General features: G+C 30.9%; 1 protein-coding gene across 1 annotated transcript in view; it reads left to right on the top strand.

The window, feature by feature from the left end:
* Positions 1 to 21,833, top strand: part of LOC145327272 (dynein axonemal heavy chain 2-like) — a 34,892-nt gene that overhangs the window by 3,611 nt on the left and 9,448 nt on the right. Inside the window, exons 2-17 of the mRNA XM_080170876.1 lie at positions 84 to 3,463; positions 4,019 to 4,112; positions 4,493 to 4,582; positions 5,649 to 5,697; positions 6,264 to 6,388; positions 7,592 to 7,644; positions 8,424 to 8,468; positions 8,807 to 8,895; positions 9,702 to 9,764; positions 10,063 to 10,151; positions 12,815 to 12,856; positions 13,903 to 13,990; positions 15,668 to 15,748; positions 17,580 to 17,672; positions 17,999 to 18,071; positions 20,432 to 20,507. Coding sequence (XP_080027002.1) covers positions 84 to 3,463; positions 4,019 to 4,112; positions 4,493 to 4,582; positions 5,649 to 5,697; positions 6,264 to 6,388; positions 7,592 to 7,644; positions 8,424 to 8,468; positions 8,807 to 8,895; positions 9,702 to 9,764; positions 10,063 to 10,151; positions 12,815 to 12,856; positions 13,903 to 13,990; positions 15,668 to 15,748; positions 17,580 to 17,672; positions 17,999 to 18,071; positions 20,432 to 20,507 — 4,530 coding nt within the window. The remainder of the gene's footprint in view (positions 1 to 83; positions 3,464 to 4,018; positions 4,113 to 4,492; positions 4,583 to 5,648; positions 5,698 to 6,263; positions 6,389 to 7,591; positions 7,645 to 8,423; positions 8,469 to 8,806; positions 8,896 to 9,701; positions 9,765 to 10,062; positions 10,152 to 12,814; positions 12,857 to 13,902; positions 13,991 to 15,667; positions 15,749 to 17,579; positions 17,673 to 17,998; positions 18,072 to 20,431; positions 20,508 to 21,833) is intronic.

Here is a 21,833-nt window from a genome sequence, read left to right as displayed (position 1 = left end):
TCACTTTGTGTTGTTTTTGACTTTTTAAAAATCTATTATTAAATCTTATAGCCTTCTTCTGAAAACTATTTGTTTGTTTTTAGGAATCAGACAAGAAAAGTTTTTAACATGTCTTTTGACTCAGTGTGTGATGATGAAGAGATACATGAACCTCCATTATTTGGAAACATTCTTGACACATATGGTTTCTATACAGATTTAGATGAAGAAGAATTTGTAGAATACCTGATTGATAAACAGATTGAATACAACCAAGATGAAGAGAATCCAACATTGAATCTGATTTTTAATGATTATATTGTCAGGAATATTGAAAAGATTCTTAGAGTAATCTCAGAGCCAGAAGGTCATATTATCATGTCTGGAGAATCTGGAAAATGTAGACAATCAATCATCAGACTAGCAGCATTTATCTATAATATGAATATTATGATTCTTGGTGAGAGAGATGTCACAGAAGAAGCTATCTGGAAGGAGAGCATGAGATCCCTTATTCGACTGGCAGGTATTGAAAATAAACCTGTCTTGCTCTATGTAGCACTTGGTGAAAAAGACTGTTCTCAGTTTTTAAGAACTTTGTCAACAATTCTAGGCTTTGGAATCAGCGTTAACTTGTTTGATAAACATGAGATTGCCTCTATTGAAAAAAGAAAAGATCCTGGTGTTGAAAGTCAGAAGTTGAGCTACTATACAATGTCTGTCAATGTCATGAAGAACCTCCATGTTGTTATAACACTAGACCTAGCTGTTGACAAAGTTGTTGAGTATGTCAAGAACTTCAACTTTCTTCTTTCAAAAATGATTATTAATCATATTAAAGTTATCAAAGAAAAAGACTTTGAGGAAATGGTGTCACTGTTTCTACAAGAGTCCCTGAATCAGGATGAGATACAATTACCAGAAAATTTGGATGCTATTTTGTCAACAATCTATGTTTCTGCCAACAAGGCTATGAGTAATCTTCAGAAACATTTATACCTGGATAGCTCAGCATTTCATACTTATCTAAATACTTTCATAAAGCTAATGAAAGAAAAACTTGATCTAAGAAACCAAGTGCAAGAGAAATATAAGCTGATATTCCAAAACTTGGAAAATCTCAAGAATTACATCTCTGATCTAAACAGACAAGACAGTCTTGCAAAAAGAGAGCTTGGAGAAGCCCAGAAAATCCATGATGATCTTCAAATTCAAAAGATTCAGCTAAAGCGAGATTATGAAGATGTACAAAAGAAACTAGCTGATGAACAAAAGAAAGCTCAGGAAGAAAAACAAAGTATTTCACAACTTGATGTTTCTCTCAAGCTTGAAATGGAAGAACTATGGTCTCCAGTTGAAAAAACTAAACATCAACTACAAGAAGTAGTTCCAGCTGACATCTCAAGCATTCTCAATGTTGAACCTGAAGAGGAAAGAGAAGATGTTTTTATCAGAGCTGTAACTTTACTATTTACTGACAATGATGACATAACTATGGAAAATGTTACCAAGTGTATTAATGAAATGTGTCAAGTTACAAACACAAGTATTCCAGATGCAAAACTAGCTTCTTTCATTGATTTCCTGGCTAAGAATAAGCCAAAACAAGAAACCTTACTAAATGTAGATGAAAACTTTATAATTGAAGTTATCAAACACTGGTGTATTGCAATTGAAGCATTCTGTAAGGGTAAAAAATCAAGCAATCAAAAGAAGCAGAAAAGTGAACAATTGAAGAAAAGATTAGACGCAAGAATGGAAGCTATAGATCAAATCAAACATGAAGCAATATCACTTGATTCAGATTTAGAAGTTCTAGAAGAAAACAGTAATACTCAAATGAATTTTATTGAATCAAGTATGAAGAAGTTGGAAATGATTGATTCGAAAATTGAAAGAGCTGAAAAAGTTAAAAGATTCCTTGAACAGAATATTCAAGAATATCAAATCAATTTTGCAAACTTTGAGGATGACAAGAAAAAGATTGTTGGTAACAGTATTTTAGCCTCAGCTGCTATGACACTGTATTCTCCATTTACCTCTCCAGAAAGAAAGGTATTGATGGATTTATGGAAAGGATTACTTACTGAAAATGAAGTTTTATTTCATGCTGATCTAGACTTTATTTCCTTTGTTCATGGCAAAGAAACTAAAGCTAAGTTTATCAACCGAAACCTGGCAATATCTCAAATTCAAATTGAAAATCATTTTATTTTACAAAGTTTAAAGGAAGAAAATGTTATTGTATGTATTGATCCAGATGATTTAGCAATGCCTATCCTTACAATCTTTGAGGATAAAGATGAAACTAATGTTAGTGTTGCTCATATTGATGACAAAGGCTTGAGAAAAAATATGATCAATACTCTTGCCAGAGGACAAAGTATGATTGTTAGAAATGCTGAAGATAGGTATGAAAATCTTGTTCTGCCAATGACAAGAAAGGTTTTCAAGAAAGAAAAGGATACCATCTACATCAAAGCATTTGGAAAACTTTGTCATTACAATCCAGGATTCAAGATAAGAATTCTTGTATCAAATCAAAATTGTATTAGAGTTACTTCAAATTTGATTGTTTTAAACTTTCAAAATGAAGTTTCTGATTATGAAGAGATTTTCTTTACAATGATATCTGTTAAGAAAGCAAGTACTATCCATAATCAAATGAAGGAAATGTTTTCACTCTCAGAATCTGCTGAACTTACCCAAAGACAGTCAAAGAAAACAATTCTAAAGATTCTATCAGAACCTTATGAAGATTTGCTAAAGAATGAAAAGATTCTGGAAGAAATCTATGATATTCAAGAGAAATTTAGAGTTACTGGCAAGAAACTAGAAAGTTATCGTAACAATTACACTGCTGCACTTGAAAATCTGTCTGCTTACACTCCACTTGCAAAGTTTTGTGCTTCAGTTTTTCTAGAGATAAGATACCTAAGAAGAGTTAGCAGTGCTTATGGACTGTCCCTGCATTCATTCCAGAAACTTGTCAAGATAAGAGAGGAAGAAGAAGATGAAGAAAACGATAATGAAAGTGAACTATCTGGCAAGCATGGAGATCTTCAACTATCAGAAGATGAACATGGAATCCTACACAATGTGTTTAGAAAGTTGGAAATGATGATGACTCAAACTCACTTTGCCATAACAGTGTTTAAGCTAGCTGTCACTATTGCACTTCAAAAAGGTTTTTTAACAACAACTGAAGTTGATCATTTTATCAATTTTGCCAAAGAGGTACAGGATCAGGAAACTGAGGAAGATAGAGCTAAATGTTTGGATAACATTCTAACAGAAGCAGAATGTAATGTTGTAAATGTTATTGTTCAAACAACTAAGAGGGAAAATTTCTATGAAGAGTTGCAAAATATTGCTGAACTAAATGTTTTGAAGAAGTTTGCAGTTGGTGTTGTGTATTTGGATGCTAAAGAACAAGATTTTATCAAGGAAATGTGTCTCAACCTGCTGGCGATCAAAACTCCAGGTGACTTTATAATTATAGAGAATATTTTTCTGGTTTAATTTATATTAGTAACTAGTGGCTTCGCCCTATGAGGTAATGGGAAGTCAACCCTCCTTAAGAAATTTTAAGAGCTATAGATAATGATATTTTCAAAAAGGTTATTCCTTGTCAAATTACTCTGTGGTAAAATTAAACCCAGGTTGTTCGCCATATACACAAAAATTACAATTAAAAATTAAAAATATGTTGTTAGATGCATACACAATAGCTACCTACCACTACAAAACAAAACAAAAATGGGGGGGGGGATTTTATATTTTTGGGGGGTTGGTGGTGTCCCACCCCCCAATAGCCTAAAATTACCACAGGACCAGTAGGTACATTCCCTGAAGAGTAGACTCCAATCGGTTCAGTGATTACCGAGATATTAAGGGACAGACGGACGGACGTACAGACGGACGGACGGATAGACAGACGGATAGACATCCTTCTACTTTGTATTATAGATGTTAAAAATAAATTAAGAACGATACAAAAGGTATTATTCTAACTGTATCTAAATTTTAATTGAACTAGGTCGAGATCCTTTGCTATTGCATACAGTAGCTATAATGTCAAACAAAGAAACACCAACTATAGTTGTTTATGATGGAAAAGGCTGTATTCAAAGGCAGGAATAAAGTGATAAGTAATAATGACACAAAATTATATGAAAAAAAATTATTTATTTTAATTATTTCCAAAGATACAAGGATGTAAATATAAGTATCTTATTTTTATATAAGAAATTAACCGGTTTTATTAAAGATTATTCTATTTCTAAACATCTTAATTATTCTAATTATAGCACAACTTTATACATTAATCATAAAACTGTTTTAATAAGAGCCATATTTGTTTGAAATATTCAGATTAGGAATATGAACGGTTACAAATTTTTGTATTGTGGATTATTGACTTAATTTAGTTCTTTATGGTTATTTTATGTACTTGTCGCATACCATTTTTAATTGCACCTCTATTAACTATTACTTTATTGCTGGCACACAGGTCAATATTGGAGCTGGCCAGATACCAAGGAGTAGACAGGTCAAAGGTTATCTACATTGATTGGAAGCCAAGTGAAAATGAATTCTTAAGGTAAGAAAAACTATTTTTGATCCAGTTATGGTTTGTAAATTGTATTTTGAAACAAGGACAATTTCGGCCGAGTATTTTTTATATCAGCCATCTGTTTAAAGTTTCTATATTATAGTTAAATCATGTGAAATGTGTATTTTCAAAATCTAGAATGGCAGTATTAAAATGTTACTAAACCCTAATGTAAAATTTTAGAAAATTTTAATATTATTTAAGTGCCATGAAATTTAAATTTTTTGTCAGAAATATTATATCATCATTATACATTTGGGTTAATCCTTGTATATAAAAACACACATGTATGAATATGGGTGCCAGAATTAAATATTTCTTACAAAATATCCTTTATTTTTCGTCACTTTTATTTATTAAATTTGTTTTAAATCGAAAAAAAAGCTTTTATATAAAGTTAACTTTGTTCTTTGCACAAGAGCACACTTATCCCCTTTTAGTTTTAAACATTTTAGAGCTCAATTCACTTATAAGGTACATAATAATCCCATAACAAAATGACATTCAATCAAAAGGTTTTGACCAAACCTTAAATATGTCAAAAGCCTTTTTGTTAATAACCATTCAATCATCTAAACTTGTACACTTTATTTTGCTTTGAGATAAAAATAATTTTGACAACCAGAATCTAATCCTATTATATATTGCGGGGAAAATGTGCCACTATAAGATAATGTCATAAATCAGCAAGTTTAATCTTACTGAAATAATATATTTTATGGCCTAAATAAAAAGATAAACATTAGCTGTTTTATGCTGCTAACCCAGTTTTGTAATTATTTAAAATAACAAAGATAATTTTGTTCATAAGAAGCAAAGTAAGCAAAGATAGATAAGAAATCACTTATTTAAAAATCTTTTTTTAATAATTCAAACGCTTGACATAGCATTGTAAATTCTATTTTTATATTAATCACACACAATTAAAAAAGCAGCAGAGAACTAACTATAATCAGGAATAAATTTCAATCTTACATCAAAATTTAGGATTAAAATTAAAATAGATCAATATCCTTCTAATCATATGTGGTAATTACATTATCCCTATTTTTAGTTTGATAGAAGAAACAGTGGAAGATGGTTCTTGGCTGGTTATTTCAAAGGTAAATAAACATATTAATCAATATAATACCTTTTTATTTTAAGATGATGTGCAAAATCAAGTCTTAGCGTGTTGTTTATTTCTTACTTTTTCATCTTTACCAGCCCATAGGTACTTTAGGGTAGGGCATAATATATATTTCTCGTATTCATTCGAATCCGGTGGATAGGAACCGGTTCTCATCCATACGAAAAAACTATGTCTAGCATCGTATTATAAACCGCTTTCTACGATTATAAAAATGTACAATCATAAGATTAAAACCAGTTTTCTTAGCTGGTGCCTTCGACACCTCGGGGCTAAAAAACTAGTTTTAATCTCATAATTGTACATTCTATATCCGCGGAAAGCCGTTTATAATACGATGTGAGAAATAACTATTATTAACCTTTTCTAAAATATGAAGAATCATATCTGTCCAGCGGTGAGCGAGATCCTTCCCAACAAACAGATAGACTTTTTAATAAGTATTTTACCAAAATCAAAATAACTATCAATGTCAATCAAAAATTTTCCTACTTTAACTCTTTTAAACGCCTCTTATTACTAACATTATCTGATCTTTAGATTGATGAAGAGTTGTGGAACTTGACAAGCTTCAAACTATATCAGCACAAGCTGGGAGCAAAGATACATGATAATTTTAAACTATTCTTTGTTCTTAGATCTCATGAAACTCATGGTATACCAAGGTAACTATCATTTTATCTTTTTACTGAAGTGGGCTATGGCCAGTGTTGGATGTATATTTGAAAAGTGTTTAAATTATCAGATGTATTTTTGCCAGTCGTGGATGTATTATTGACAGTATAAATGTTAGATGTAAGTTTCCCAGGAGAATCGATTTTATTGTCATTTATACAGTCATAATTCAGTTTGCCTTAAATACATCCATACTTTTTTAATTGCACTTGCGAAAATACATCCACTGTAAATTTGCTAGATGTGTATATGGCAGTCCCCCTACTGAAGTAGTAAGAGGTTTTCAGGGAGGGGTAAACATTAGATTATAAATTATACCGGTACCCAAAGTTTATATCTTTAATTCTTTCATGCAGATTTTTATTGAAATTATTTTCATTTTTATACTAAAAATAAGTTAATGACTTTTGGTAGTAGTTATAAAAATTTGGCTTAAAATTGTTTTATCAGATAAATGAAAATTTATCGCACCTTAGAATAAAGATTATTATTTTATTTACATTTCTGTGGACAAGCCGTGTAAAAAAAATATGTAGATATAATATATTTTATGGTTTTAATTGGAAATAAAGTGGATTTTCAACATTTAAACCTAAAGGAAAATTATTAAAATTTCAAATGCGTAATTTTTGGTATGTAAATTTATAATTTAAATAATGCAAGCTGCATTTTATTATTTCTTTTATTCAACTTTAAATGTTTTATTGTGCCTGCAAAGTGTTTTAGCACATTTTTATGATTTCTGTTGCATTTCTTAATAAAATTTTGCGTTTTAATATGTTTGTGTTTTTTTACTTGGATGCTAATAATGATTATTTTTTCTTCTTATTTTTCTTATTTGTCCTTTTTCCAATTCTAATACTTTTTAAGGGCGTTTAATGTATTAGGCAACACTTGTGTGGTAGATTTACTGATTAGTTTAAGGGCGTGCAGTAAGAGGTTTAGGGGTAACATTCACATTAATTAAAGAAAAAGACTTACTCCAAATGATAAATTCCGCAAAGTACCTGTTGAGCACGAAACCCCTCCTACCTAGTAGTAAGAGGGATAGTTTTTTTTTGCCAAATCCCTTCCCCCTTCAATTTTAGAAAGTATTTTTCAAAGTAAGGGGGGTAGTTTGTGCTCAACATGGCGTTTTGAGGGAAATCTTTGTACATAAATATTAAATTTTAAAATATTTGTATTTATTTTAGTTTCATTCTACATAACAGTATGGTCATACACTTGGAAGAACCATTGGGCATTGGTAAGTTTTTGTTAAAGAACCTTTTATTTTTAATAGCATTTTTTTTGCAAAATTCATAGTTAATTCTGTCAATATCGTAAAACATTTTTATGTTTTTACTCAATATATAACATATTTACATGTTACAATAAAATGAAATATATATCAAATAAAAATTGACGCATTCTTTCCAATATGAATTTTGCCATAAAGAACAACATATTCTTGTGGAGGGGAGACAACAGATCTATTTCTAAAAGACACACTAACAAAAATTCTAAAATTCAAAATCTAAATCAAGAGACAACTAAATAATAAAATTTAAAAGATTTTTCATTACAACTTCTTTCATAGAATCTATACTTTGAAAACAACCACCTTTAATTAAACCAACACCTTTGTGTATTCTTATATTAGGGCCATTTTACTATCGTCATAAAAATATCAGTTTACAAGTTTTTAGGTTTGTAGGTCTTATAAAAGGGGATATTTCGTGTTCACTCCGTCCTTTTTGATTTATTGGTTGTGTTGTTTTGAGTTCAAACTGTTCCATGTTTTACTTGCATTAACAAATATGAACATATTTTTAAATATCTTTTACTTCAAATATTTTTATGTTATTATATTGTTATTTTTTGTTTAGACGGTTATGAAAGATGGGTTAAGAGGTTTAAATTTTGCCTTATGTTAAAATATGAAAATATTCAAATATTTTTTGCATAAAAGGAAAAAAATTCCTTTTTAGTTCATATACATTAGTCTTGATTTACATAACTAAAAAATACTTTTTGTCTTTTCAGTTGATGGTATTGAAAGCCTAAGAGAAGCTATGTTTGAAGAAAAGGGTAATAATAAGTTTGTATGTGTATTTATGTATGTAAAATGACTAAGATCCCTTTTTTTCTAAAAAAAATTTTGAAAAAATCTATATTTTCCTATATGTCACTCTCATAAAAAAAACAGCTACTCTTATAGAAAATTAAAGAATGTAGCTTAAGATATCGCTAACCTTTGGACCGATATGGATCTACCTTAGAGAGGTCCAGGGAAGGTTAATTACTTTTTTCGAGGAGGGTACCTCAACTCTCATATAGAAATCGGCCCTGGAAAAAATACTTGCCCAACCCCCTACCTCAAGTACCGCAAGAGGCCTCAAATATGAGTTACTAATTTATTTTTATAGATAAAGAGTTGCAAGAGAGGTATCTTGGACTTCATATGTTCATCAAATATTCTTCTCTTTCACACACAATCACTGATGAGGCCTACTTGGTAAGTATTTATTCGCCAAAGGCGGTTTCCCCCATAAGGTAGAAGGGCCATAAACAACTTTTTGTAAAATATTTAAATGTTCATTTTCATTTAGGTTAGGTTAAGTAGGGTTATAAAAGACAAGCACGGGTAGTGTGGAAATAAGGAGGGTTTGGTGTTCCACTTATCTATATGAGTGAAATCACTTACTTAACGCTGTACTTTGTCGAAGCTGCTGCGTTTAGCCCGTGCAATTTAAAGGAAGCCGCAGCTGCATGACTTAATTTCTTTTCAGCCTAGGTAGCAGCGTAACTCTGCTTAAGACTTAAGACAACCAAAGCAGCTTAATTAAACTGTAATTTTTTTGTCTTTGTACATTTTGTAGGAAAATATTAGAAATTCTAAAAGTCAACCTTAGTTTTTCTTTTGCTGCACCTAAGACTTTGAAAGGAGAATTATGATATAATACAAGTTTTGACACTATCAAGCCTGTAGTGACATTTTTATCTGAAAAGTTAAGCAATTTAATCCTTTAAAATCTCTTTATATAAGACTGTGGTTTTGTAATTGGTTCATTGTTTTATACGTTTTAAAGTTATGTTTTATATTTAATGTGACATAGACATGCACAGAATTCTTAATGATCTTAATCAATTGACATTTAGGAATTTTATTAGGAAACAGGGCGGATTATGTGTTGCTTATTTATGCATCTATGAAATGTTGTGATACTGCGGGCTTATTTTAGCTGTTTGAAATTTCGCTGTAGATTTTAGAATGTATTGAATTTGTTACCTGGTGACCTAACTTTATATTTTTTTATTTAGGACGCACTCAATCTGGTAGATTCCTCACTTACCGTTTCTGTTATGGATCAATTGATCAAAAAGGTAGTTATTAATAAATCGAATTTCATTCAATTAAACTCCAATAGTTAAACTTCGAATATAAACCTCATTATTTGCACTAACTTCGAAGTTTTTTTTTATAGAAACTTTATATCTTAAGTAACATCCAACACATACTTTCAATTGTTTAAAGTAAAAGATTAAAGAAAATGTGATAATGCATTACATTTGTCAGATCCTTGGTATTTACTTTTATATTATTAGCATGTGAGAATTGAATTGCAGGTGGGAGATTTATTTATTGTCCATTGTCCTATCCCTGTATCCCTGCTTATTTCAGATATACAGTGAGCATCCAGCTAAGAAAGAAATCCGGTCAGCTCTTGACCACCTGGCTCAATACTATTTTGGAAGATTTGATCAAATAAAGTAAGATAGGGTTTTATAGTTCAATTAAACAAAAATTGGAACATTTTTGATGACGAAACAATAAATAAATGGGGTGTTAACAAAAGAAAATCATTAGGAGTTTTTTATTCCTCTTTGCCTCACCCTTTTTAGATTTTTAAAATTGTATTAAAAATAAAAATTTCTTAAGATGAATTTAATATTTTGTCGTTACAAACCAGAAGGAAATTAAATCGGAGGAAGGGGGGGGGTGTTACCTCACGTCATTGGCCCATAACTTGCGCATAGAATATAATGTCCTTTTCGCTGAAAAAAGATAATTGTAAGAAAAAATTGGGGTATAGTCCTTTCCACGACATCCCTCCATAAGGGGCGATTCTTCGTATTTTTCTCAGTAGCTTTTCTCCTATTTCTACCCCCTGCGGGGGGCTCTAACCCTGCGGGGCCAATTACCTAACCCTGTGGGGCAATCACCTAACACAATATAACCTAACCTAACCTAAAATAATCTATAAAAAGCCATTTTAAAAATACGACTAATTGCCCCTTATGGAGGGATGTCGTAGAAAGGACTATACCCAAAAATTGTATATTAGTTTTGATAAAACATTTATTTATGCTTTTATAAACATGCAAAAAGCTACATATAATTGATTAAATGCTTCTTAAAATGTTACAAAATCTGGATAGGAAAGGAAAGCATAAACAATTCCAAAGGTATTAAATGCATGTATTCTAATTTTGAAAAGCGCATAATAAATCATATCATGCTTATAACGTCAACTATAAAAAAAGACATTGAAATTGGATTTTATATAAAAAGACTAACTAATAATTAAGAGCTTAATGTGTGTATGTATGTATGTAGCCTTGATTCTCTGAGGTTAGGATTCAGATGCATGAGTATATTGGAGGTGAGAATCCTTTGACCAATCCTAGATTGGTAAGCTTCGCGCACAGCTGAGTGTATTCTATTTTACATTACAAGCTGACCCGCAATTCTCGTGGAAGCTACTCAATTATTACATCACTCTGGCCTAGAGTTTTGGCAGGTGTTCCATATTAAGCCACCCTAATTAATGGCACTCTCATATGAATGAGGAGCAAGGACGAGGGAAAGCACGATTACAGTTGCTTGATAGGTAGGATCCTAACTTCCTACAAATCTCCCTCCTTACAACCTAAGGTCATCACAGGAAAGGTTGTGGGATTATATTCTGACAAATTGCAATAGCATTTGTCATCCAAGTGCAATATCTATGAGGGGACTTGAACTCAGATTTTCCCAGGGAGTAAGGGAGAGGACAATGGATCTAATATTCAATTTTTAAGAGTCTCAGACTTTGGGTACTGGCTTAAAGGGAATGTGCACGAATTCAGCAGGTTCTGACTGACTTTTGGTACAATTGCATCAATGCCCCGCTAACTAGCTGAATTAGTTTTGAATACAGCAGACAGAAAAGATGGTTGGTTTTAATAAATATTTTTTCCCAAGAAAATATCATTTCATATATGGAAACTCTACTGTGATATTTATGTATTACACAATCTAAGAACCCCTTGAATTTAGGTTGCAGTTAAAAATATATGAGAAGGGTTGATGAAGTTCTAAACATGATTTTTCTAGTGATTAATTACAGAATGTTTACTACATTGTAATGTATTGGTAATTTAATTTTCAAATGAATGATTTTTTTCTTAATTATAATCTTGATCCCCTTACAATATGGTCAAATTTTTTGGATAAATCTAGTTTTCATTGCTTTTCGGCGAAAACTCTTAAATTGAATTAATTGCCCATTGTCCCCTCCCTTACTTCCTTGATTTTCCCAACCACAGCGTAGTGTGCTACCCACTACTCTATGGGACACCCTTATTATGAGCTTAATATAACTCTGCAATGTAATAGTTATTTGTTGCATTGTTTTATAACCAGTTTTCCACAATTAGGAAAATGAGAAAATAATTTTTCATTTTAATTTTAGAAAAAAAATTTTATGAGACTATACAATCATGATTATTCAGTTTTGCTCAATACTTGTTGTAATACAGTGGAAATTAGTTGGATTTAGAGCCATACTGGAATAGTTATTTCTCGCATTGTATTATAAATGGCTTTCCGCGGATATAAAAAGTACAATTATGAGATTAAAACTAGTTTTTTTTAGCCCCGAGGTGCCATAGGCACCGGCTAAAAAAACTGGTTTTAATCTTATGATTGTACATTTCTATATTCGTAGAAAGCTGGATATAATACGATGCTAGACATAGTTTTTTCATATGGATGAGAACCGGTTCCTATCCACCGGATTCGAATGAATACGAGAAAATAGTTTACAATTCTTTTTTTATTAGTACTTCTTAAGAAATAAAAGTTATTTCACTCGGAAGATTTGGAAAATTTACCCTGTTTTAAACACTTGCTGAATATTGGTTAGTTATTGCAACATTTAAACAAAGATAGTGCTAGATCAAAATAGGTTATATGAGGAGATAATCAATATAATTTCTAACTAGATCCTTGGTTTGTAATATACCTATATCTTTTCCCTGAAATATGTCTAATGTTCAAAATCATTTTTCAAACTAATGATTAATGATTATAACATTGTAATATGAAAACATTATTGATATTTTTAAAAAGAAATCTAGTTAAAAAAAATAATACATATGCTTAATTTTAGAAAACAAGCTCGGAAAAAGAGCTGGGGAGTAAAACAGATAATGTAAGTTATTTTAGGCATGGATTTGACTTGAAAAATTTATTCTACTTATCTCTGTTTCATACTTGATATGGCTGCTACTTGTTATATGTCCTGCTTACTTTGTCTGTTATCAGATTTGTAGGAATGTTTGGGATGCTTTTCTTCTTGTTATACTATGCTAATATTTACATAAATTACTTCTTCTATTCAGTGTATTTCTTTAAAATTTGATTTATATTGACATTTTGATTGAATGCCACTGTAAACTCTATGAGCAGATTATTCATAATATCATGTTTATGTTAGTTGCTGCTTTTGCTGCTTTGCATTCGTTTTCATATTCAAAATATGAACTTCATTATCAATATTAAGATATCAGTGAATTATCAGCACTTCTAATAAAAATTTAACTAGACTAGCATTACCAATAGAAGAACCAACAAACTGACATGGACAGTTATAGAGAAGCTTTTCTGCTCGATATTTTTTCTGCTTTTAAAATATTTATTTAGCTTACATCTGGTTATTGTTTAGTTTAATTGCTTACTGCATGATTTTACTTCTTTATTATTCACTTGCTATTGAACAATTAGATCTGTTCCCTTGCCAGGCTTACATCACCAACAGAAGGACAGACAGACATGGACACTTACAGAGTAGCTTGATAATACAAAATGTTAGCTATGCCTTTAAATTATTAATTTAGCTTATATCTGCTTATTGATTAATTTAATTGCTTACTGCATGATTTAAGGTCTTTATTATTCACTTCCTATTGAACAACTAGATCCTTGTTATAGATTGTGTATTAATAATTCTATCTTATTTTTCTTTTCGTCAACAAGTCATTTTTACAAAATACAATATTTTCATCAGGTTTGTAGTATGACTATACTTTTATTACAGCTTAATGTTTTGTCATGCTGCTTCTTTATGCTTAAACATTTAGTACACTATTAGTTTCCGCTATTTTTGTAACAGATTATTCTGATTACTGCTTATTATATGTATAGTGCGCATGCTGAATTTAATTATTATGTTACAATAACTTTGTTCAATATGTTTAGGGACATCCAAAAGTTTTTAAACCAGGAATTCAGTAAGGTCGACGGTTCAGTGGCTAGAAAAAGACCACTGTTAACGACTGCTGTAAAGGTATCAATTTAATTTTTTTTCTTTATTATAAAGATATAATGGCAACGCTAATCTTCAAATGTTTGTCGGAACCTTATTTGATTATGTCAACTGTTTGTCACTAAAATTTTCTTCTCCTTAACTGTCTATTTTTCCCTCTAACCCTATTGAATTATGTTAAGCACTAGTGGCTATGCTCTTAGGGCTCTTTGGGCACTTGAAGTGGGTAGAAGTCGCTTAATCCCCCCCCCCCCCTTTAAATGAATTTTATATTTTTAAAAAAGTATGGTTTTAATGTTTCCCTTTTTTTAGTTTTAAACTGTTGTCAATGATTTCCATTTCAATTTAAGGTTTTTGATTGGAAGAAAATAAATGTTCATATAGCTATATATAGTGTAAGAAAAACAATTAAAAAAAATAGAAATACAAACAAAGGTTAATGGCAGATAAAAAAAATCTTTTCCCCAAGCAAAAGCACTAATTTAGTCTTATGTGAATTCATTATTTAAGCCACAAGGGGAAAGATTATTTGTCAATCATTTACCTAAATCTTTATGCATACTCTGCTGTATATTTCATATCATATAAACTAATCAAATATTGTATATAAATTAAAATGCACAAATAATATAAAAAAAACTTACATACCACAGCCACGTTTATGCACGTGGCTGAAATTTTGTTCACCTTTACGCTATACATGAACAATGTTTTATGATACAGGGTGTTTCAAGAAAAATGCATTTTTTAAAAACTTAATTATGCACAGAATTAAAACAACTATATAAAATGCTTGACATTTTTGAAAAACCTGTTATGGTATATTTATGTTTGAAATATTTAAAAATGATCCATTGATTATTTCAACAAATTATGCCTTAAAATTAACCGGTTTTTGAGGCATAATTTGTTGAAATAATCATTTTTAAATTTTTTTAAAATAAATGTATCATAACAGGTTTTCTCGTATTCATTCGAATCCGGTGGATAGGAACCGGTTCTCATCCATACGAAAAAACTATGTCTAGCATCGTATAATATCCAGCTTTCTACGAATATAAAAATGTACAATCATAAGATTAAAACCAATTTTTTAGCCTGTGCCTTCGGCACCTCGGGGCTAAAAAACTGGAAAGCTGTTTATAATACGATGAAAGAAATAACTATTCCAAATATATAAAGCATTTTATATGAATATTTATTTTTCTATGTATGTATAATCAAGTTGATTAAAAAGACATTTATCTTGAAACACCCTGTAGGAAACATTGCCTTCTTTATCAATTTTTAATGCTTATAAACTTTCTGATGCCTTATTTTATTCCTTATTATCAAATTAAATAATAATCTGGGATATTATAAGTTTTCTGAATATATAGTGAACATGCTTCGAGCTAAAAGAAAATCCCTTTTTTATTTAACTTGTTTCTTAACTTAACACTGTTGGACAATTCATGAGATTTCGTAATTCATAAATCTTTTAAATTAATAACAGAACTAACAATAAACTTTGTAAATGAAAGCAATGCTTTTAATTTAATGCACAAGCTTTTATGATTGTAGTTTAAAATGCTAACAAAATTCTTAATCTTATTCTTTTTTTAAAGAATAGATTAGATTACCTTTATCTTTAAAATTTGTTCAAAGACTATCCCTTTTTAATAATTTTGATAAAAGTTAATATTAATATCCACCTAGGCACTTGAAATGACCACTCATCTGACGCCCAAGGAGTCTCCAGTTACAAGAGAGAAAGATATTCCAATTACAATTCAAGAGGTAACACTAAATTCTAGCAGTTATATCAAAAGTCTTAAGATAATATTTCTTTTTAATTTATGCAAACGAGGACAGAACATTCAATAAGAATGGTAGAAGAGTCATGCAATGCACAAAATATTTTGGAGACAAAAAAATGTATTAGTTAATTGGCAGGGAGTAAGGGAGGGGACAATGGATTGAATTTTCAATTTTTAGGAGTCTCAGACTTTGGGTACTGGCTTAAAGGGAATGTGCAAGAATTTAGCAGGTTTTGACTGACTTTGGGTACTAGCGCATCAATGCTGCTAAGTGCTAACTTGCTGAGTTAGTTTGGAATATAGCAGACGAGTATTAATAAACTTAATTTCTAGCAGACGGAGGGTTTTAACAATTTTTTTTCTCCAGAAAATATAATTTCATAGATAAAAACTTTATTGGGTTATTTGTGTAATAAACAATCTTAGAACCCTTAAATTCAATACGAGTTCCAGGGAGATTTTTCTAGTAATTAATTACAGAATGGTTACATCAGTATGATGTACGGTAATCTAATTTTCAAATGAATGCTTTTTTCTTAGAACATTTTTCTTATTTTATAGTTTCTCCAGGTTTGATTAACATAACCTTTAAAATTTTCTTCAAATTTTCTGGATAAATTGGGATTTCGTGGCCGTTCAGCGAAAACTCTTAAATTGAATTAATTGCCCATTGCCCCCTGCCTTACTCCCTGGTTAATTGGTCACAAACAAATTGAGTAATGGAGCAGATGTTCAGTTTTCATAAAAAGAGAGAGAGTATGCAATAGTTCAAAGAAAATCACGAAACCATTAATAACAAATAAAACAGTGTCTTTTAAAGAATAACCGACAGACCGACGAGCCAAACAAATATAAACATTTCTCAAAAACCAGGGTCACAGGTATAAGTCAATGATAGATTATCTTCCCTTAAAAGTATTATATGTGAAATTCTGCCCTTTAGTAAGGAAACAAGGATGACAACATCCATAAGTAGCGAAGCACAAATTGTGAATGGGAATACGTACAAGTAGATTTAAAGTGTATTTATTAAATCAAGAATAGATTTATTGGAGAAAAAAAACACGAAACCTTGTTTTATTTTGTATGATGAAGACGGTTAAAGTAAATTACATTCTAGATGCACATAACAATGGCAAATAATTATTTGGAAACTGAATGCAAAAAAGTTTTAAAATTGGACTAAAAATACCAAAGATATGGGGAAATATGTCAAACATATAAAAATAGCCAAAAACCTGTTAAAGGCAGTCTGACCGCCATTGATGTTTTCTTCAAACGACAGGAAATTTAATTTTGATATCTTTAACTGAAAATTTTTCGAAAATCGGACCATAAACACCAAAGATATGAAGAAAAATGTAAAAAATATAAAAATAGCCAAAAACCTGCAAAAAGGCAGACTGAAAGTCATCGTTGTTTTCTTCAAACGACGGGAAATTTAATTTTGATATCTTTAACTGAAAAAATTTTGAAAATCGGACCACAAACACCAAAGATATGGGGAAAATTTGCAAAATATAAAAAATAGCCTAAAACCTGCTAAAAAGCAGTCCGACCGCCATTGATGTTTTATAGTTAATTGTGCTCCTTATTGATGAGAATGTTGTCAAAAAGTTTCAGCTTTCTACCTTTTATAGGAGCCGAGAAAATCACGTTTCCCCCAATTCATTAATTACGGACGGACAGACGGACGGACGGACGGACGGACAGACGGACAGACGGACGGACGGACATTGTGAATTATAGAGTAGCTTCGCTACTAAAAAGTATCTAAAATCTCTATCAATGATAAAGGTAATTTTATTTAGAGACTTGACACACTGCGCAATGAGGTAGACAAGATAAAGAGTAGCTTCGAACCTAACAGAAGGTTATCAGTCCAGCTTTCTGTATATAAAGAGGTATTTCACTTTTTTTATTTCTACATAATTAGTTGTACTCTAATATTTATACCTCTATTATAATCAATTTAGGAGAGCTAAGTAGTCTTATTATGAGAGGAAGCTGGTCTAGACCAACACATATTCTAATATTCATATATCTATTATAATTAAGATAATGGAGCTAAGCAGTCTTATTATGAGAGGAAGCTGGTCTAGACCAACACATACTCTAATATTCATATATCTATTATAATTAAGATAATGGAGCTAAGCAGTCTTATTATGAGAGGAAGCTGGTCTAGACCAACACATACTCTAATATTCATATCTCTATTATAATTAAGATAATGGAGCTAAGTAGTCTAATTATGAGAGGAAACTGGTCTAGACCAACGCAACAGTATATTCAACTTTTAGGTAATGATTTTTATTTTTCTGTTTTATTAAGCACAGACTTTGATCTAAAAATTCATAACTATTTTTTACTTTTTAATAGTTTTATTATTAAAATGATAAGAGCATTCTAAGTAACTTTACAAAGTGTCTCAAAAATCAGCCATGTGACTTCGTAAAAATGGGGAATTATTAATCTCTTTTTATGGGATTTTCTTTCCCACTTTTCCTCTTATCTCCCTGATTTTTATGACGTCACATGACTGGTTTTTAAGACTTTGTAAAGTTACGCATTCTAAACTCGAGGGTTACTCTTGCTATTGGATAATTAAATTTTATTTTATAGTGTTTGAATGTTAACATTGGAAGGAATTAACATTGTGAATAAATAATTTTCGTGTGAACCATGTTCTGAACCCGCAAACCCAACATTAATTATTGAATTATATTATTATGAGAGTAACCAAAAGAGTAAATTCCCCATACCAACTAATTTGTATTTTCTGTGAACACCAAAACTCACATGCTTAATAAGTGTTCATACACCAAAATACACAAGTAATAAGAAAAAGGAAATGGAAAAAGGGAAGAGCTCAAAACATGCGATATAAAAGCATTTACTTTATAGAAATACGTACCATCCTACTTAGAAAAAAGAATTTGCCAATTGAGCACCGTTTTCTTCATAGAAAAACAATGAAACAACATTTTAAATAGCCTACAATTTTATTGAATTGTGAAAACACCAAGTATTTCAAAGCTCCTATATCTAATTAAGCATGCTTGGCTGAAAGTTTGAGCCCCTTCTTTTTCATTTGGTATCCATACACTATTTATAAACTTTAAGAGGTTGATAAATTGCTAGGTCGAGTTTTTGTCTTATTCTTGAGCTATACTTTTCAGGGAAAATTCATAGATGGTTAAAAGCTGGTTTTTTGCTGTTTTCACATTGAAACAACACCTTAACTTTTACCCTTTATATTCTCGGGACTAGGGGAGAATCCAATTTTTTTTGCTAATATTTAAAATTTCCCCAACGTTTAAACATACTACTAGCCCTCTTAAGGATATAATCGAAACCTTTTTGGCCAGAATTCAATTAAACTTAAATTTATCAACACACACAAATAAATTTACATCTTATGTATGAATGGGGGGGAAATAAAACCAGGGGGAATTAGATTAATTTATAGGGATGTTACAGAATCCTTTGTAGAACTCTTTTTGACGTTAAAATATAAGGAACCCCAAAATTAAAAGCCTGCAATAAAATCTTCATACTACGCCCCTAAAAGCCTCTAGAGGTACTTGTAGGAAGGAAAAAGGGCTTCCACTTTTAATTTTAATTTCAATAAGAAAAAAATATTTGTTATATATAAAGGGATAAATATAAGCATCATTTAAAAGCTCTGAAACTGTTTTGGCCGTTATCTTGAAAAAATCTTCGAAACGAAATTTCGCTAGGAGCCTTGAGAGGTAAGTTAGTTGGTACTACTTGATGTGAAACATAAACAGAAGAATTATATAATCAAATACAAGTTGAAGAGGGGGACCTATATTTCAACTACAAACAACTTTATAATCGTTTCAAGTATAAGCAAGATTCAGTATGAAGGATATTTTAAATTAACACTTTTAAAGTCCTGGAGTTCTCTATTTTAGGAGGGTTTTACAAAGGTCTCGGGATGGTTCGTAACCATTTTATTTTCAGATTTAAGTCTTCACCCTTTCGCCCCTCAGAATACAGAGCCCTTAGATAGTAATAGCACAGCAGCCAGCTGTTTAAAATTTGAATAAGTGGTGACTTTGCCAAATACTTTAGCTGTAATGAAAGGCTGTACATTTTCAATGTTTTGGGGACTTCCTTAGCACGAAAGGGAGACTCTGATTGATATAAATTTTTAGGTATAGCTACGAATTTCTACAAAAACAAGGGGGACTTAAAACTATTAAATTATTTTCTTCTAGTTCAAATGACCTAATATCCCTGCCAATACGATGACTGGTGGTAGAATGTAAGGGAGAGTAGGTCATCTCATATTCATATCTACGTGATTAGCAAATTAAACAATTTGTCTAATGCTACTATGTCAGTCAAGTGACATTTATAATAAGTATAGGGGGAATTTATTGACCATAAACAGGCGCAAGTTATTTGGACAGTTAGGACTTCTAATACTTCAAAAGAAGTGGCCATGGCTGACTTGACTTGACAAGTCGTTATTTTAATCTAGACTTCAAAAGAAGTGGTCATGGCTGACTTGACTTAACAAGTCGTTATTTTAATGATTTTGCTGCAGTCAATTATAACATGGCCAATATTCTTACAGGAAACTTGTTTTAATCAATCTTGCACATAGTTTCCATTATTTTAACAATTTTAGAATCGAAGCTGGTGGAGCTAAAAGTTATTTTGGCCAGACTTGTTGAGGATGATTCTCTGACGGTCAATCTAGCCAGGTATACAATAATTACCCACTATAACCGGGATGTACGAACAACGTATAGTTTTAGAGTAGCGGCACGACTAAAAAAGTATTCATTTTGTATTGTTATACAGGTTGCTATTAAAAAGCAAAGCTTCCCCATAATACCTATAAATTACCAATGTCTATATCAATCCGAAACATTTTGGGGTAAAGTGATTTACATGGCTATTATTAATGGTAGATGTCTGATAATATGTAATATGGAGTCGTTCTTAAACTCAATTTGGATTTAGCAAAAACAGTACGAAATAATTGAATTCTTATTAAGAAATTGTTTTCTATTCGGCTATATCAGTTTACTAGCCTACAGCTCACGTTGTTCGCTGGTCTGTAATGCTATTGAGAACATTAAATATCTGTAGGGAAAATGTAGAAGGCTGATGCAATTATTATAGTATAAAATCCGGTCAATTAAGAATTCGTAGAGGGCCTGATCTTTCAGGGATAAGACAGAAGGCTTTTTTATGTTTGCTGACCTATGCACCTCTACTCTATGAATAAAATTGTTCGTCGATCTATCGTTAATGCTCTAAAATATTTTTTTCAGCTTTTATCAAAGATAAACTTTTAAATGTTGTGTAAATATTCAAATACCACTAAGCATCATTACTTACTATGTCTGTCTGTTGTGCACCATTTTTGCTTTCATTTGCTTTGCCTTTTATTTTTTTTAATTCAAGAGCTTCTATAGTTATGGATGTTGTCATCCTTATTTATCTGCTAAAAGTTTTATTCCTCACCTTCTTCGTTATATAAAATTAATGTGGGGGAAATGTTTATTTTCCCTTCTGCTATTTAACATAGAAGATTGAATTTTTTTGAGACCAATGCACTTCTGTCCGCCTAACCGTCGATCAATCAGTACTGCATAAACACAACTTTATTTTCTGATATCAAAGACTGCTAATATTTTGTGTGAAGATTTGTATGACCACTGCACTGATCATTGTTCGTCATTCTGTCGGTTATGCTCCTTTTCCTTCTTTTTGCTTTTGTGTTTTTACTTTTACAATTAGGAACGTTGCTACATGTGGATATTATCATCCTTGTTGATGATTTTTAAACTCAGGGATCTTAGGAGATAATGTACTATATTTATTTTACATCCCCCATGATGATAAATAAAGGTAAGCCTTCTGTTGATTAAAAGTTTGGACACTTCTTGTTAGAAGTTTCGAAACACAGATAAAGTTTTTTAGTCAAAGTGGTTACTAAATTTTGGTTTACAGTGTTATTTACAGTCAAATGTTCCCTCCTTCCCTGAGCAAACGAAATTTTGGAATTGAAACTATCCTTC

Source organism: Acartia tonsa, chromosome 1 (genome assembly GCF_053477335.1).
Source record: "Acartia tonsa isolate MP-2025a chromosome 1, ASM5347733v1, whole genome shotgun sequence".
In the NCBI taxonomy this organism is placed as follows: domain Eukaryota; kingdom Metazoa; phylum Arthropoda; class Copepoda; order Calanoida; family Acartiidae; genus Acartia; species Acartia tonsa.
Note: the sequence above shows the minus strand (reverse complement) of the source record. Positions and strands in the feature narration are given on the sequence as shown.